General features: G+C 46.5%; 1 protein-coding gene across 2 annotated transcripts in view; it reads left to right on the forward strand.

The window, feature by feature from the left end:
- The window catches only part of PIWIL2 (piwi like RNA-mediated gene silencing 2), a 188,391-nt gene that overhangs the window by 131,793 nt on the left and 37,957 nt on the right, over positions 1-18,641 (forward strand). For both annotated transcript variants that reach the window (XM_083184821.1, XM_083184820.1), the window contains exon 16: positions 15,578-15,766. In XM_083184821.1, the coding sequence (XP_083040947.1) occupies positions 15,578-15,766 (189 nt within the window). The remainder of the gene's footprint in view (positions 1-15,577; positions 15,767-18,641) is intronic.

Here is an 18,641-nt window from a genome sequence, read left to right on the forward strand (position 1 = left end):
ATGGATTATATTATAGTGTGTTTAGGATTTATGAGATACAGAGTATAGAGGATTTAGTGGGCCTCTGTTATTTGTGTGCAGGTGGCTTCTGGCGATGGGTATGGATCATTGGATAGACAGACATTAGGTCTACAAGCATTGGGTCGACAGGGTCATTAGGTCAACACAAGCATTAGGTCGACATGGGGAGGGTCGACAATCAAAAGGTCGACTTGGTGTTTTCACTTTTTAGCCCCAAATGTCAGCATAGTCGATATGGACACTAAAAAAGTGCACCGTGTCCCCTCTAGTGGCTCGCTGCACTCTCCATGCTTCAGGCACGGTGCCTTGATACGTTCGGAACACTATTATATTCTTCCACCATGCCCTAGTGGATTGTAGGTCATGAAATATCACCTGTCGGCTCAAAAAACCATGTTGACCTATGCTTGTGTCAACCTAATGTCCCTCTCGACCTTCATGCATACTTGTCGACCTAGTGACCGTATCCATTACTACTGTACTGAGCGGCCATACATACACAGTAGCACTGAAGGAGGAGTAATGTGATCACATCTAACCAATAGCAGCAAGGTCTCTTTCCCTGCTTCTGCTTTTTAATAATAATAATGAAAATAATTGTTGTTATCATTATTATAATAATACATTTGGTCAAAACTTATTTTGACATTACTGTAAATAGCAGTGATAAGAAATTGATATGTCCCTTCTTGTATTCAGTGTTTAACACACTGTTTATGGCTTATGTTACTATAAAACAAATACTTCGAAAGCTAGTCTGCTACCTGGTGATTGTCTCTGTGTTTATGCATGTGTGAGAGAGAAAGAGATGTAGTTTCACTCGCTGCCAACATATGGCAGTGTTCGGAGAATACGATTGAAAACAGATAATTTGCTTTGAACTGCCTTTTTCCAGTGTCGAACTTGTGTATGTTCACTTTGTAGTGTGTACCCATTGACTCACTGGGACCGGAGTCATGGAGCTGCAACGCTGTGAAGGAGTGCTGTCAGGCGGTGGGGCAAAGCAGCAGCAGAATTTGAAACACTGGGTGGCCGTCTGATTGGCTGAGAGAGAGCTCTCTCAGCCAATCAGCGACTACCTGAATGTGAGGCCACTGATTGGCTGAGAGTGCGCTCTCTCTCAGCCAATCAGATGGCTGCTCAGTGTTTCAAATGATTTTTTTCCACCTCCACCCATGCTTAGGCTCCCGCTCCCCAAACCCGCGGCTGATTGCATTTGAGCGATTGCATATGTTTAAAAACCACACGCGATCGCTCATGCAAATTCGATAAATTTTAAGTGCAGGACATACTATTTTTAAATGCGACATGATGCACAGATGCGGTTGAAATCGAAGGATTGCATGCAATATCGCCCTAGTGCAGTGGTTCCTAAACTGTGTGCCGTGGCACCCTGGGGTGCCTTGGGACACTTGCAGGGGTGCCTTGGCTTGGTGGTCCATGAGTATTTCAAATTCATATTGGTCAGTATAGTAGGCAAAACCAGTGCTTGTAGTTTCCCATAATAAAATATGTGGACAAGCTGAAGTGAATGTTGTTCCTTACCACATAACTAACCCTAAGGATGACATATAAAAACAATTTACTTAATTTATTATTTTAATGGGGTGCCATGAAAAAAATTCTGATACTCTACGGTGCCGTGATTCAAAAAAGTTTGGGAACCCCTGCCCTAGTGTATGGGCTACATAGGATCCATAACCAACACAAACATACGGTAGGTAGAGCAGACTTGCTTCTGGGTGGAGGCAGCAGTACTGGTCTCCCGAGACAAAGCACATTAGAAGAATGTCTGCTTCCTTATTGTAGGTTGCAATAGATGGTTTTGCAGTAGGTTGCCATCCCTTATCTAGGGGTTATCTCAAATTATGTGGACGATGTTTAGACTGGTGTCTGTAAGTGGCTGTCTTTTTGTCTTATGTAGTTTGGGTTTATGCTAGTGGTATAATGTGTAGAATAAAACCTAGGGCTGATGTCAAGCCCATTACACTCTAGACAAGATTATAAAAGATTTTGCTCAGAAGGGCTGAGTGATATCGTTTAAAAATAAAAAAGGTTAGTGTGTACACTCCATATCATTACCGATGCGCCTACCCCCCATCCCCTGTCCTGTCAGCTGTACCTGTATGCGTAATCGGTAACAATATCGTTCAGTGTGTACGCCCTATATCGTTTATCCACGGTCACACTGATGTTTGCGGTGCCATGGGTCATCTAGTGTGTTCAGGGCTTTACTCCTTTGGCAATCAGGCACTCATTGGGTGGTAGAGAATAGAAGTTTAGGTAACTTCTGCCCCCATATCACACCTTTCTAGGCTGTAAAGAATGCATTACTAAACATACATATATAAAAATGTCATAAAAATTGGTTGTGATTTAGGTAAAACTATGTAGAACTCATGAATTGCTCTTATTAGAATGGCATCATTTAGTCAGATAGCATTACCCTGACACAAGTGTTTTGTTCACTTTACATTAGATAAGATAAGGTCCATGAAAAATGTGATCACTTTCAGACAGTTAGAAAGAGTAACTAATAAATGTTCTATAAAAGATTTAAATGTAATCTGTCATCTGAAACCCTCAGCTGCGCAGTTTATATTAGTGTCATTTAAGCTTACTGCCCAGCACACCCAACATTACTTCGCACACACAGTTCATGCAGTGTGCGTCACGCATACCTTTGATCCTCTGTCTCACCGAATGACCTGGGAAAGTTGTTTTTCCTTTCTGGTTGATAAACATGTTTGCAAAGTTTACTATTAGTCTGCAGAAACAGTTCATTGGGCTGTTGTCACTTAAATAAACCTTGGCTAATCTAAGGATGTAGTGGTAGATATAGTTACATTATTGTACAACCCCATCTGTTTCAGTGCACATGCTGTAGATACATACTGTAAGCCTATGTTCACATTAAACAATATTGGCCCAGCCCATTTGGCAGATGTTGTGATGCGGCCTACCCGTTTTGGAAGTGCCAATTTGTGCCCTGAACTTCCGCAGAGCATAGCAAGACTGCAGGAAGTAGGGGGAACCTTTGAGAGGATTAGTAGCAGCATTAGTCCCCTACATGCTTCTTACTACATAGCGTAACCTCTTTGTCACTGTTCCAGAATAGTACCTGAGGGGAAACATGCACTGAATAACTGTTCTGTCCTTACTTTCCATCACGTGTAGAAGTGTACATTGGAAGGAATTGGAATTGGTGGACATCAGCAATTGCAGCTCAGAGAAAGCTGGTAGGGAAGGACCTACATTTAGTACCTAGTAGTACCCAGATGTTCTGATCACTTACCCACACCTAGGCCCCCTATACAGTCTCTTCAGTGACTATCTGAACTTCCTGGTCCCTGTCCTGTCTATACAGACTGCCACTGGTCTCACTGGGTTCTTTGTATTCAGACTGTATGGGAAGTATCAAGCCGCCTCTGCTGCATTGCAACCATCAGGAAGGAGATCTCCCCACTGTAATGCATTCTTCTATACAGCAGGTACTACTGTGGGGCATAATATTATTGACAGATCGAGTTTTAGCCATGTAAGAAGATGATGTGGAGTGTTTCCCAAAAGGGACACATTTCAGCTAGCCGGCTGGGGGGCTGCGAGCTGAATGTGTATTGTTACGCTCGAATGGGGCAAAAACCAGAGGCTGCCTTTATTACCTACCACAGACGGACAGGTCTTCCAAATAATACAATGTTCTAATTATATGGTTCTCTTTAATAATTATCATATATTTCTTCTAATTGTCATATTTTTAAATGCTTGAATCAAACTATAAAAATCTCTAATATATTTTACATTAGATATAATGTAGCATGTTATAAGGGATAACCAAGTCAGACACTAAGGACCATTTTTTTATTGTCTCAATTGACCAATATTCTTAGGGGGGATTCTATTTGGTAAATGTGCTGACTAGAATCTGTGCTGCTGCGATGGTTAATGTATACCACTACTTTATTTTATAAGCTGGTGGTTAAGAAAGTTTATGTGACTACTGTTAGATAAAAGATGGTGGTTAGGGGGGGCGTGGCCTGGCGAGCGACCTGACCAGACGCACGCAGCAAGAGCTCCGGAGCCAGGCTTGGGGCTTTAGATTAAAAACCAGCAGGGGACCCTGAACTGCCTCACCCCACCAGCCTAATCTGCAGCACAGAGACCTCGGCAACGGGTGACCGGAGTCGCGGAGCCGGGGAGTGCTTTTCAGCGCTCCCGCAGGTTGCGGCCCGGTCATACAGAGGAAGCCGGGGCCTAAATTTCGCAGAGGGAGACGCCGCGCGTCGCCCGGGAGCGCGGTAACCGCACCACGGACGTCCCAGGCTGCCGCACACCGAACCCCCAAGCGGACACCCACCCCAGACGCCAAGGGAGGGAGTCCACCCTCCGTGACCCCAACACCGCGCCCGACCAACGTGACGGAGACCTGGCGCGGGGAAGCGGGCAGCCCACCCGGCGGCCGGAGCCCTCTCCCACATCCAGCGGAACTCACCTCGGGACCCAGCAAGCGGCGGGTGAGTGAGGGGGAGCTTGGTGGACACCGTGGGGTGTTGGAGGAGGGGGACGGCGCCATCAGCCTCCAGCCGCCATCTTGGAAATACACCATCACCAGCGCCCCAGCCCACAGCCTCACAGGAACCACAAGGCAGACATCCCTCACCTCCCTGTAGATCCCCCTTCCCTGGGTCCCCACCAAGCACCCCTTCCAAGGGGCACAAATCCCCTCTGCTCTTACCAAATATGCAGGGGAGCAGCAGGGACCAAACAGGTGTTTAAGGCCACTACAGCACCAACCCTCTACCATCTATCTGCAACACTTCTCACTCCCTACCCTCAGAGCCCTCAGCACTGAGCACAAACAACAGTGGGACAGTTACTCTCTAATCCCTGCCTTTTCAACAAAGCGGAGGGGAAATGGGCCCCCGTGCTTTTGCATAAGCTGCTGAATTGTTCCCTTTCACTTGTAATCCTAGCCTGCCCTCTAGCGTTCACTGGTACAAACTGCAACCACTGATCAAAAAGGGCTATCCTCTGACAAAGAAGACACACAAGAGAGAAAAGTAAACCGACTCCTTACTACTGATCAGCAGCAGCCTGAGACGCAGCAGGAGGGGAGAGGTGACTAAGGTTCTATTACAAAAGATGCGTCCCAAGTGAGGATGCTTCCCTAGAAGCCAGGCCCCCGGGAGTCACCGCCCGACGAATTATGCTACACTGATGCGAGTGCAATTACAGCAACCCTCCCAGTCCCAAGAGCCTCTCTCCTACTGGTTCTAACCTGGTTTTCTGGGCTAATTATGGTCAAAGGCAAAAAGGCTCTGCAAAAGGGTGATACGCCTCTCCCTAAAGAAAACATGTCCCAAGCAGATATGAGACCGTTCCTGCAATCCACCCCCGCCAAACCAGCAGACGACTCACCTGTCCACACCTCATCCACCGCACCGCCAGACTTTCAGACCTCACTGCTGGTTACGGAACTAGCCGAAATTAGAAACTCCCTGGCCTACATGAGAACCCTCCCAACGAAGCAAGACATCCAAGACACAGTCCGCCAAGAAATGGCGGCGGTCCGACAAGATCTGTCCCAGCTTTCCCAGCGTACAACTAATCTGGAAAAATGTCAAGAAGAAACGATCACATTCTGCAACTCGCTTACAGAGACTCTCGCTGCCCAATCCGCAGAGATCCGTTCCCTACAAATGCACCTGACAGATCTTGACAACAGAGGGAGAAGAAACAACCTCCGCCTCCGCGGTTTGCCAGAGGAGGTCTCCCAGGACAGTCTGACAGATGCTCTCACCAAGATATTCAACGAAATTCTTGGGAATGACCCCTCAGAATCTATAATTCTAGATAGAGCACATCGGGCTCTAAGACCCAGAGGATCACCGTCTGACCGCCCACGCGACGTGATCTGCCGTCTGCATTACTTCTCGCAAAAAGAAAGTATTGTACGTAAGATACGCCAACTAGACGGAATTGATTTCAACGGTTCAACTGTTCAAATTTATCAAGATCTGTCATGGCACACACTTCAGCAACGGAAGGCTCTGAGACCACTCACCTCGGAACTCCGCAAGCGACAGCTGAAATATAAATGGGGCTTCCCATTCAACCTTCAAGTGACCTCCGCGGGAAGAAATCACACCCTAAACTCCTTCTCTGACCTCCCGACGTTCTGTACAGCCTTGGGCCTACCGACTCCAGACATACCCAACTGGGAATTCAACCACCCGGAGCTCCCTCCAATCCAACAACCAGGACATGGCCACCCCTGGCAAGAAGTTAGCCATGCTAATAAGAAACAAGGCCAGGCTCCAGCTCCTCCCTGAAGACCAACCAGCCGATCCATACCAAGAACCTTTTCTATTACGGGACCAGACACAGGACTGGTGACTATAACACTTGGTTACAATTCTTTTTGGGTTTTACCCTAAGGGATATGTTTGTTGCTTTTTTTTTTTTTATATACTACTAGGTTTTTGACTCTTAAAATCCATGCGGGTTAGAAAACAGTTTATGCAATGGTATTTCGCCCCACGACTAGTAAGGACCTGGGTAAACACTGTGATGCTAGTACCACAGCTTAACACGAAGCTGGGTCCTCATAGTCAGTGAGCTGGGTAAATGCTAACAGATAGACTTGATTGGAGATAACATAGGTTACCCCTAGAGTTCCGTCACACCTATACACCTATTAGAGACCCGGCACGAAAGTCACCCAAGTTCGACCTTATACTTACATATCACGTTTAATTAAGTAACTGGTGTTAGAGAGAAGGTATGTGACGTAACAGTCCAAGCCGCTCCTTCACCCCCACACAGGAGACTCCCCTATGGGATTCCTGCAACGATTATACCACACCTTAGCCCCCAGTTAACCCTCCAGGTTGTATTTAGTAAATACCCTATTGAGGTAGGCGTGCAAGGAGACAACTTGAGTGGTTATGGGAAATTCCGCCCTCATCAACCACTCACAGAATGTAACTAGAGATAAACGGTTCGGACAAGATGCACTTGCTCCCTCAATGATATCTCCTTACCGGGAGATTATACGATATTTGTTAGCGGTGACTCCCTTCACCCCATACCCGCACTAGGCTCTATTGCCTACTGAGTCGCTGGCGGACTTACTTCGCCAGTCGCCTCACAGCGGGATTTTTCTTTTTCAAATGTTAATGTCGTTATTCAATATGTTTAAATGTACTTTGTTTTTCCATGTTTTCCCTCCTCCTTGTCTCCAACCCCCCCCCCTGACCTTTCAAAACACATTGCAGACCACACCTGACCTCGCTACATATGACCACACCAGGTAAATTGAAGATCCTCTCCATTAATGCAAAAGGCCTCAATACCCCAGAGAAAAGGACTAGCTTACTCAGGACCCTATGGGCCGAGAGAGCAGACATAGCGATGATCCAAGAAACACACTTTAGACTCTCTGCCAAAAACCCATCACTCTCCAACCACCGCTACCCTACCGCGTACTATAGCAATACCCCAAACAGTAAATCTAAAGGAGTGGCAATCCTGTTCTCTAAACATCTCCAGCTAACAGATGTAACAATACATAAACCGGTCCCTGGTAGAGTACTCCTCATCAAATGTAAAATATCAACCCAACCCTACACTTTTGTAGTAGTTTATGCCCCTAACCAGGACCAAGTCTCATTTTTCCTCTCACACCTATTACACTTAGATTCACTGTTCGAGGGTACAACAATCCTGGGAGGAGATCTCAATTGGACTCTAGATCCAACTACCGACACATCCACTCGCTCCAGTAGATTCCCTGCCCACAAATACAGGAAAGTCCAGAAACTCCTCCACGACCTCCAATTAGCCGATTCCTGGAGGACCCTAAACCCCTCAGGCAGAGACTACTCGTTCTACTCCCACCCTCACCAGACATACTCCAGACTTGATTACATTTTTCTAAGCCACAGACATCTCCCGCTACTTCTAGACGCAACAATAGGCCCCATCACTTGGTCGGACCACGCTCCGGTCTCAATAACTTTAGCATCTCACTTACAGACCCCAGGCCAATGGACGTGGAGGATCAATGAATCACTGTTACAAGATGCATACTGTAAATCAGAATTAGACAACACACTGACAGAATATTTCAAACTAAACGACACTGCAGACATTTCAAAAATAACCTTATGGGAGGCACACAAATGCGTAGTTAGAGGCAAACTAATACAGCTGGGCACATACATGAAAAAGCAAAAAGCGGCTAGAGTATCTGCACTACTAGAAAATATCCATAGGCTTGAAACTATGCATAAAACAGGTTCCTCACCCTCACTGCTAGCAGATCTACAGGACTCACGCCACAGCCTGAATAAACTACTAACAGAACGCACCAAACTGGAGTTACGGAAGTGCAAGAGCAGACATTACCAATGGGGTAACAAACCCAGTCGCCTACTCGCACAGGCCCTCAGAGCACAAAGAGCAGCTTCCTTTGTCAGTAAGATAAAGAAAGACGCAGACACTTTCTGCTTTAAGACCCCAGAGATAGCTTCGTGTTTCCGAAACTATTATTTCTCCTTATATAATCTCCATGACGCACCTACCCCAACAGAACGGATACATAAAACGCTGCAAGCAAAAGAATACCTAGCCAAGGCTGCCTTCCCCACCCTATCTCCCGCTGACAGAAACTTATTAGAGAAACCATTCTCTCAGGTAGAGCTGGAGTCAGCCATTTCCTCAATGCCCCTAGGCAAAAGCCCTGGCCCAGATGGCTTCACAGCTATTTATTACAAAACATTTAAAAACATACTTGCACCTAAACTACTACATGCCTTCAACACCATATCGGCTGAGGCACACTTCTCCAAACAATCCCTAGAAGCACACATAACAGTGATTCCGAAGCCAGGGAAAGACCCCTCCATGTGCTCCAGCTACAGACCCATATCACTCCTGAACGTTGACATCAAGCTCTTCGCGAAATTGATGGCAAACAGACTAAATAAATTTCTCCCCGCTCTGATCCATAACGATCAGGTGGGATTTGTTCCTGGCCGTGAGGCAAAGGATAACACCACCAAAATCCTCAATCTGATTCACCTTGCCTCTCACCACAAAATTCCCACTATTCTCGTCTCCACAGACGCCGAGAAGGCATTTGACAGGGTGTGTTGGGGCTTCATGCAGACTGTGCTGGAGCACATCGGACTGGGCACACTATCCCTCCATAGAATCTTGGCCCTTTACCATATGCCCACAGCTAGAGTGAGGACGAACGGCTTCCTATCTGACCCCTTCCCTATTAGCAACGGAACGAGACAAGGCTGCCCCCTCTCGCCCCTGATCTTTATATTATGCATGGAAGCGCTAGCCAGGACAATAAGGGCTAATGCTAACATCTCAGGTATACAAGTGGGAGAGGAAGACTACAAGTTAGCACTCTTCGCTGACGACCTGCTGGCGATTATTACGCAACCAGCAGCTTCACTCCCCCATTTCATACAAGAACTAGAGCGCTTTGGCTTCCTCTCCGACTTTAAAGTAAACATGTCCAAATCTAGCATCCTTAACGTTTCCATACCCCCCAACTCGGTCCCTCAGCTCAAGAGCTCTTTTCCATTTTCATGGCAACCATCCCACATCACATACTTAGGTATAAACCTACCTAGAGACTTAACCCGGCTGTACGCCTTAAACTATCAACCTCTCCTTGCAACGCTCCGAGCAGATTATAGTAGATGGTATAACAAACATTTATCCTGGATAGGGAGAATAAATGTCACTAAAATGAACTCTCTACCCAAACTACTCTACATACTCCAAGCCCTTCCAATTTCTGTCCCAGATACATGGTTCAAAACCATTAGAACCCTGACCCAACAATTTATTTGGCAGCGGAAAAAACCCAGGGTAAAGCGCGAGGTTCTGACCAGAAGTACAGAAAGGGGGGGATTGCGCCTCCCAGACATTAAGACCTACTATAACGCTATCCATCTAAATAGAATACTGGACTGGACCAGAAACCGCAGAAACAAGCAATGGGTGGAGTTGGAGGGGGTGTGTATGGGCCTCTATCCGGAAATTTTCCCCTGGCTACCCATAATCCCCACCATGCCTGCTTCTCACCCAACAATCACCTCCACATTAAAAACATGGAAATCGCTGCGACAAAACCCACACATATCTTCCGAATTCGGTCCACTAACATCCTTTTTAAATAATCCAGACTTCCTCCCTGGTTTGATAATCTCAGACTTCTCAAATTGGGCCCTAGAAGGACTTTTCAGGGTAGGCCAGATGATGCTAGGCACCAGTATCTGTTCTTTCTCAGATATACAAAGTAAATGGGAAGTTCCATCGAGGGACTTCTGGAAGTTCCTACAAGTTAGACATTTCATACAAACAGGCTCCAGATCCCGCCCATCATCCCGCGAACTGACTGGGTTCGAGAGACTATGTATATCTACCTCAGAACCAACCCACACTATTTCGCTGCTATATAAACTCCTCCAAAACCTAGACAATGACATCTCTACAACGTTTACGCGAGCATGGGAAAGAGACCTCAACATAAATATATCAGATAAAGAATGGGAATCCATTTTCATAAAGGCCCACACTAGCTCGATATGCATCCAAACCAGGGAAACCCAATACAAACTGATCATGAGATGGTATAGGCATCCCTCTATCTTACACCGCATGAACCCTAGCACACCACCAATATGCTGGCGATGTAAGAAGCATACAGGCTCTCTCTTACACATTTGGTGGGAATGCCCGTTAATCACCCCTTACTGGACGGACGTTATCAAGACCTCAAAAAAAATTCTCCACGCCCCAGTACCAGACGACCCCGCCTTCTGGCTACTAAACCTTTCCCCCACACCACTCTCCACTTATAAAACTTCTCTATCCAAACACCTGGGCAATGCAGCAAGAGCATGTATCCCTGCCCTATGGAAGTCGATAATCCCACCCACACGCAAAACCTGGTTTACCAAAATTGACCACTTCATGTCAATGGAGGACATCATGCTGTCATCTGTGGATAAACACACAGATTTCACTGCAACATGGTTCCCCTGGATGGAGTATAAGACCTCACAAGAGTACAGAGACCTTTATTCAGATTGAAAAACCTGGAACGACTAAACAGCAAGTGAGCCCCTCACATGTGAGAAAGGTCAACCTCCCCCAATCCCCCCCCCCTCTCACTTCCCTCCCTCTCCTCCCCCCCCTTCGCACTTTGATGTAATAATGTTTGAAGACACCAGTACATGCTAATGTGATTTGGTCTAAGTAAAAATTTGTATATCTCGCTGCGTCGAGATCAGTTAAATGATCACATGCTTTGTTTGAAGTTTTCCTGTATGTCTTCACCCCCTTTGAAAATCAATAAAAAAAGATTACACAAAAAAAAAAAAAAAAAGATGGTGGTTAGAAGAGTATGGGACACTACGGTAAGGCATGAGCTGTTGGTGGTGCAAGTGTGTGCGACATCAGCGATTAGGTAAGGTATGAGTGTGGTGGGGGCAAAAGTGTGTGCGACTACTGTAAAGCATACAGCTTGTGGTGCGGAAAGTGCATGACTAAGGTATGAGCTGGTGGCGGGGCAAGTGTGTGTGACTACTGTAAGGTATGAGCTGGTGGCGGGGCAAGTGTGTGTGACTACTGTAAGGTATGAGCTGGTGGCGGGGCAAGTGTGTGTGACTACTGTAAGGTATGAGCTGGTGGCGGGGCAAGTGTGTGTGACTACTGTAAGGTATGAGCTGGTGGCGGGGCAAGTGTGTGTGACTACTGTAAGGTATGAGCTGGTGGCGGGGCAAGTGTGTGTGACTACTGTAAGGTATGAGCTGGTGGCGGGGCAAGTGTGTGTGACTACTGTAAGGTATGAGCTGGTGGTGTGAAGCTGATGGTGGGGCAAGTGTGTGTGACTACTGTAAGGTATGAGCTGGTGGCGGGGCAAGTGTGTGTGACTACTGTAAGGTATGAGCTGGTGGCGGGGCAAGTGTGTGTGACTACTGTAAGGTATGAGCTGGTGGCGGGGCAAGTGTGTGTGACTACTGTAAGGTATGAGCTGGTGGCGGGGCAAGTGTGTGTGACTACTGTAAGGTATGAGCTGGTGGCGGGGCAAGTGTGTGTGACTACTGTAAGGTATGAGCTGGTGGTGTGAAGCTGATGGTGGGGAAAGTGTGTTTGACTAATGTAAGGTATGAACCGGTGGCAGGGAATGTGGATGTGACTACTGTAAGGTATGAGATGGTGGTGTGAAGCTGATGGTGGGGAAAGTGTGTTTGACTAATGTAAGGCATGAACCGGTGGCAGGGAATGTGGATGTGACTACTGTAAGGTATGAGATGGTGGTGTGGAGCTGATGGTGAGTTAAGTGTATGTTACTACTGTAAAGCAGGATGGTAAGAAATTTGTGTGACTACTGGAAGGCATGAGCGGATGGAGGGGAAAATGTGTGTGACTGGAAGGTAAGGTACACTCCTGAACGCAGTGTCGTTTCCTGCCAAATCTGAATGATGAATCCTGTAATTGCCTGCTCCCACTGTTCGTATATGATATCTTACTGTTAGCCATGCTGCACGGCTAACTGGAAGATATTGTATCTGACCCTTAACATATTAATGAAGAATGGAACAGCAATCGTTTTGTCTTTCATTAAATCTTCGTGGTGTGCGCTGGCAATCGGGCATGAGCTGGGCTGAATTCCTAGTTGCCTTTTTTTTTTTTTTTTAGGAGTGTACCCACCCTAAGGCAAAAGCTGGTGGTGTTGAATGTATGTGACTACTTTAATGCATAAGCAGGTTATAGGTGATGGGTGCATTACTAAATAAGCATAACCAGCCAGCTATAATAATGCAAGCATTGCTGATGAGTACAGTTATTCGTGGTGACTTTTAAGACTTGCGAAACCTCGGCAACTCACCACCGGACTGCCTGGCGGCTGGAATACTTTGGATGCAGTCATTTTGCATACAATGTATCACAAGCGGTCCCATTCACTCCCTTGGGATATGATGTATCCTTGGTGCAGCAGTGGTACTCTGCGGATCCGTTGCACATGGGACTGCACATTAACATCTTCCTGTTAAATAAATTACATATGATTTGATACTTTCCACACGATTTATCAGCCCAACGGGTCGAAATCGTGTAGAAAATGACCAAATTGTACTAGTGTATGGACACCTTTAGAATGTTTACAAACAGTGGAAGGCGGAGACAGTGGAATGTTGTTATGTAGATATTCAATTTCTGGCAGCCATGGTGGACCTTCACTATTGGTCTTCACCATTTATTTTAAGTAAACCTCATCCCTCCTGGATCTTTATTGTATTTGCTTCTGTGCTGTGCACTCTTGTGGTTATCTGTGTTATGGAACTCCAGCACAGTTGTGTAAGATTTTTAGAGCAACCAAGAAAATCTTCAGCTGTTACGTTAGTGTATGATGCATACACCGGTACTTAGGATGCTGCCAGGTCTTAAACATCTAGCAGTAAGGACTTACATAACTGATTGAAGACTACAGAATATTGGCTGGAACAGCAATACAAATGAGGACTGGCATATCGATAGAATAGTAAGCATATGGCTATAGACTTCTATCACAGCGTATATTTTACAATCTTTGTATGGCTAAATTTGGCAATGAATTCAGCTCAAAATACGAATGGTAAATAGTCACACTTTTCCATCCTTATTTGCTGAAGCATGCTCAAATCCATGAGATCCATGCATGCTTCTCTGTGTAAAAAATAAGACAAATTAAAAAAGTAAATAAGAAAAATGGCATGGGGTTATCCCCCCATGGGCAAAACCAGCCCTGGCTCTTTGAGCCTGTCCTGGTTTCTGATACCAGCATCGAGCTCTTGGTCCCCCAATAAAGGTTTGGGCAGACCCCCTTTACACATGTAGCGCCTCCCCGATACTGGTGAGAACCACCTGTAGATGCCCATATTAATTTCTTAACATGGTCACACTAACAGTCTACCAGGCACAGAACCCCTATGGAGCTTGCTAACCGACTGAAGTCAGTGGATTTTCCTCAGTCCCCGGGAGGAGCTGCATGTGTAAACATGCAGCACCTCCGGTCTGCTGGGCCAAGAAGACTCAGCAGCTATGTAAATGTGGCAAGTTTTCAGGCTGAAAATACGGCCAATCATGACCAAAGCGGTTCGTAGCCATTCATACTGCAGCTCGGCCATTAGGAATAAACAGACTGCTGTATATTCAGGAATTCGAGACACCGACCAGCAATTTACACAAGAGCATAAGCTGTAACTGGCAGGAATGAGCAGGCCTGGCTGCCTTCTAACAGCATCCAATCAGAACAGGAGTGACAGAAAACCCACAGTAATTAGTGATCTCCTGCAGCACTGCACATACTCCTGGCTTCCTGCGTACTAGGCATCCAGAGACGCCATAATTGTCCGATGGCCCCATTTCACAGAAGACTGTTTATTTTGGTTGCCTGGCAACAAACTAAACCTGTCATGGAGACTAGCTGCAGCAGCGGATTGTAGCAATCTCGGATTAGCTTTGTGCTTGGGAGTAGTTCCAGGATTATTGTACCCAATGTTTGCAGATGCATGGAGGTAGCTGGACATTAATGAGGCCCCACAACAAAGGAGGAACAGATAAGGCAACGGTAATGACCACTGAAATCTCTTGACTCCCGCAGCTGTGGTTAGATGGAATTCCAATATCAAAATAACCTAGTCCTTGGAGTGATGGCATCACCTTGTTATTTCCCAATATATCAGCACATTTAGACCAAGAAATTGACAATGTCGAAGATGCGGCATAGAGCAGATCTAAAGTAATGCCATCTCCAACACTGTATTGCAGTATTTATTAGCAGATGCCAACACACCGTTCCCCTCTCTCCATCATGGTTGGATGGTTCTTATTTTGTATCTTCACCTTTCCAAAAACCTTTAGACCAGTGGTTCTCAACCTGAGTTTCTAGTCTCCCAGTGATACTCGCTGTGACATTTAGGGCTGATACTTTACAATCATAATTAAAGCTCTTATGTCAACATTTAAATTGCTTTTACTGACATTAGATCGGTTAGGGTGTAAATGGTCGACAACACCAAAAGGTCGATATGCCCATAGTCTACACAGACAAAAGGTCAACATGGAAAATGGTCGACATATTAAAAGGTTGCCATGAGTTTTTCTTGGTGTTTTTATGGTGTCAGTTTGTAAATTTCACCATGTGTACTGCACATTAGTGTCCCCTTGTGTGGCTCACTTCGCCAGACATGTTTACTGTTCCCAAACGGAAAAAGTCCAATAAAATAAGAACATTTTTAAAAGCTCAGGTCAACTTTTTCTTATTTCTACCTTTTTTGCATGGCAGCCTTATGCATATGAACCTATTGACTTGATACCCATTAGAATTGTGTCAGCATTTTACAGTCCACAAAAAGTTTGAAGTTATATTGTCTATCTGCAAACTGACTACCAGTCCTTACTGCTCTTACAGTCTTGATTGCTATTAAATAAGTGGCTTTGCCGGGTTCATTTCCAGGAGTGTTGTCTGTTGCTTTCCCAGGTTCATCTGCGGTATTGGGTAATATTGTACCCTCAACGTGCCAGCAATCAAGTCCGGGAGCTATGTGGCACCATTGAAAAGATTGCGGGTCCTATTGGTATGCGTGTTACACAGCCTAATTCCATTGAGCTCAGAGACGACCGTGTAGAGACGTACGCTCGGTGCATAAAGTCACTGCTGGAGGGTGAGGTAAGACATTAATGACCTGCTCTCTGGATATGTCTTCATATACATTACTTAGGTCTAACAAAGACTATTACTCTTGCACATACTTTGTAATAGATTCAAATATATTGTTATGCCAAACCTCTTATGTAATCTAGATTCCTATTTTGCCCCATTTCCACTAGAGACCCAGGGTGGACCGGGGATATTGCTGGGTCAGCTCCGTTCACACTGAATCCGGTTAAGCCCTGTTGTTTCCTACGGATTACATAAGAAATGGCCTTTTTAAAGGTGCACAAGGTGAAGGTCTGTCAGCAAAACCCACCACAGAGCATAGGCTCCCTCACACCCACTGGTCCGGGCACCTCCGCTGCGGCGTTTGTGCACCGGACCTCCTCTGCTGCTTCCCCAGCTGTCAGTCACAGCAGTGACCACAGGTGGCAGACTCAGGGATGTTCGGGGCGGCTCGGGAGGACTCAGGTTTTTATTTTCCTGAGCACTCCCAAGCCTGCCATCTGCTCCCTGCAAATAATGTCGTGGGGGCAGCGGCAGGGGATCTCTGGTGTATGATCGCCGGTGCAGAGAGGTGATGGAAGGGGACAGGAGAGTCGATGGAGGGTACATGGACAGGTGATGCACCAGTGGTGCACAGCTGCAGGCACGACTGGCGCACACCTTGATATTAGCGGTATGCCCCGGAAATTTTCTGGGACAGCTTGCTGCGGCAGCGCAGCTGAGCCCTGAAGATTTTCGGGCATACCACAAGTGGTTCAAGAGACCACAAATGGGTTTGTTTTTCTCTGTGGGAGTCCAATGGTTGGATTTAGGCATTTTTAAAATCTTGTTTGGTGTGCCACGAGTTGAAAAAGTTTGAAAATTACTGCTCTGTGGAATCCACAAGTGGGACTGGCCATCCACGAAACAAATGTTGGCCTTGAATGACAATCTCTATTAGCCGGCATCCCCCGCCCGCTGATGACCCCCCCGCACGGCTCCCTCCTCCTGCAGCTCCCCGGGGACAGCATATGATAAATCAATGCGATTTATCATATGCAAACCTTGGCACATCAAGTGCCAAATCGTGTGTCCCCCCCCCCCGGGGAGCTGCAGGGTGAAGTCAGGTCCGACTTGTCCTTAGGACAAGTCGGACTAATGTATGGGGGCCTTAAGATGTGTCCGTTACTTCCAATGTTGAGACCCCCTCTGTCTAGGATGAATCCTTGTCTTCAGGTAGACGTTGCTGTTTCGATTAATATATGGATTGCAGAATAAGCATCATTTTTCATTCTTAAATTACTAGTCTTATTAACCCCTTCAGTGGTGGGTTTTTCTGGGGCAGGAGTACCTAAATAGGACAGGTTTTTCCTGTATCAGAAAAACCGTCCACTGATGGAGTAGATGAGTCCCAGCGCTCCGCTCCCCTCCTGTGACCCCCTCCGCTCCAGCGGAGCTCCCCTGCCAATCATAGCAGCACACTACCGGCGGCAGGTTAGGGGTGTTCGGGGCGGCTCGGGAGGACTCGGGCGCCCGAACACCCGAGCGATCCCGAGTCCCCCGAGCCGTGCCGAACATCTCCGAGCCTGCCGCCGTCTCTCCCGAAGTAATGGTGGCGGCAGGGGAGCTCCGGCGTACGATCACCGGAGCAAGGGGGGGGGGCACAACAGTGGAGGTGGGTAGGGAGCGGCCTAGTGGGAGTCGCTGGTGAGGTGATGCGCCCGTGGTGCACACCTGCAGGCACCACTGGATGCCATATTGCAAACTATAAGGGAGTGACTACCCCTTGCCAACTGCTGATAATTGCGCCCCACACATACCCCTTTTATTTTATAGGAGTCACAGGAGGGGAGCGCTGGGACTCATCTACCCCATCAGTGGACGGTTTTTCTGATACAAGAAAAACCTGTCCTATTTAGGTACTCCTGCCCCAGAAAAACCCACCACTGAAGGGGTTAATAAGACTAGTAATTTAAGAATGAAAAATGATGCTTATTCTGCAGTCCATATATTAATCGAAACAGCAACGTCTACCTGAAGACAAGGATTCCTTCTAGACAGAGGGGGTCTCAACATTGGGAATACCAGCAGATGAGCGCCGAGGTCAGCAGCGATGCAGGAGAACGAATGAGCACTAACCGCTCATTACTGCCCTGTACACATCGGGCGGCTTTGGAGCTAAAAGCAGCTCAAACGAGTAAACTGAGCTGCTTTCAGTTCAAAGTCACCGAGCTTCAGAGAAGATGGATTCCCTATCTAGAACAACTGAGCAGTTAAGCTTTGTGCGCGTTAGAACGACAAATCATGTAAATCGTCCAATGTGTACATTATTACGATGATGAGGCGCGTTCCCGCTGGCCGTTGATTGCTTCTATACTCATCTTTTGAACTTGCAGGAAGATTTATATGTATTGTTAACTATAGCATACTCCTGGGGCCACTGACGATATATTTTGCAATATTGCACAATGTGTATGCATTTTATAGTTTTCCCAGGAGTTTAAGGGAAAATTTTCGCTGAACTCAGACAGCTTTAGTGCTGCCCGGCTCCCTCCCCTCCTCCGCGCCCCCAGCTCACCCCGTGTCCTACAGTTCACAAGTGGTATAACAGCAGCTGTAATTTCACAGGTAAGTATTATTGTAAGGGAAGACCGTGGTGGAAAATGCATCTATAATTGCCAAGTCTGTACTGTACATCAACCCGCTTGGGTTCAGTATAATTTCACTGCCACAAATCAAAGTTGTTTTTTTTATCTTGCAGTCAGACTGATAGAGAAGTGCTGAGTGGAGCTATAACTTATCTAAATTGTATGGAGTATATGGCACTTTTACCACACTGTAATATTTATGAAAGACAATCTTGAGATCATTATGGGGTAAACACAGAATAGTAACCGGTTTCTGC

This window comes from Crinia signifera, chromosome 4 (assembly GCF_055691185.1).
Source record: "Crinia signifera chromosome 4, ASM5569118v1, whole genome shotgun sequence".
NCBI classification, from domain to species: Eukaryota; Metazoa; Chordata; class Amphibia; order Anura; family Myobatrachidae; genus Crinia; species Crinia signifera.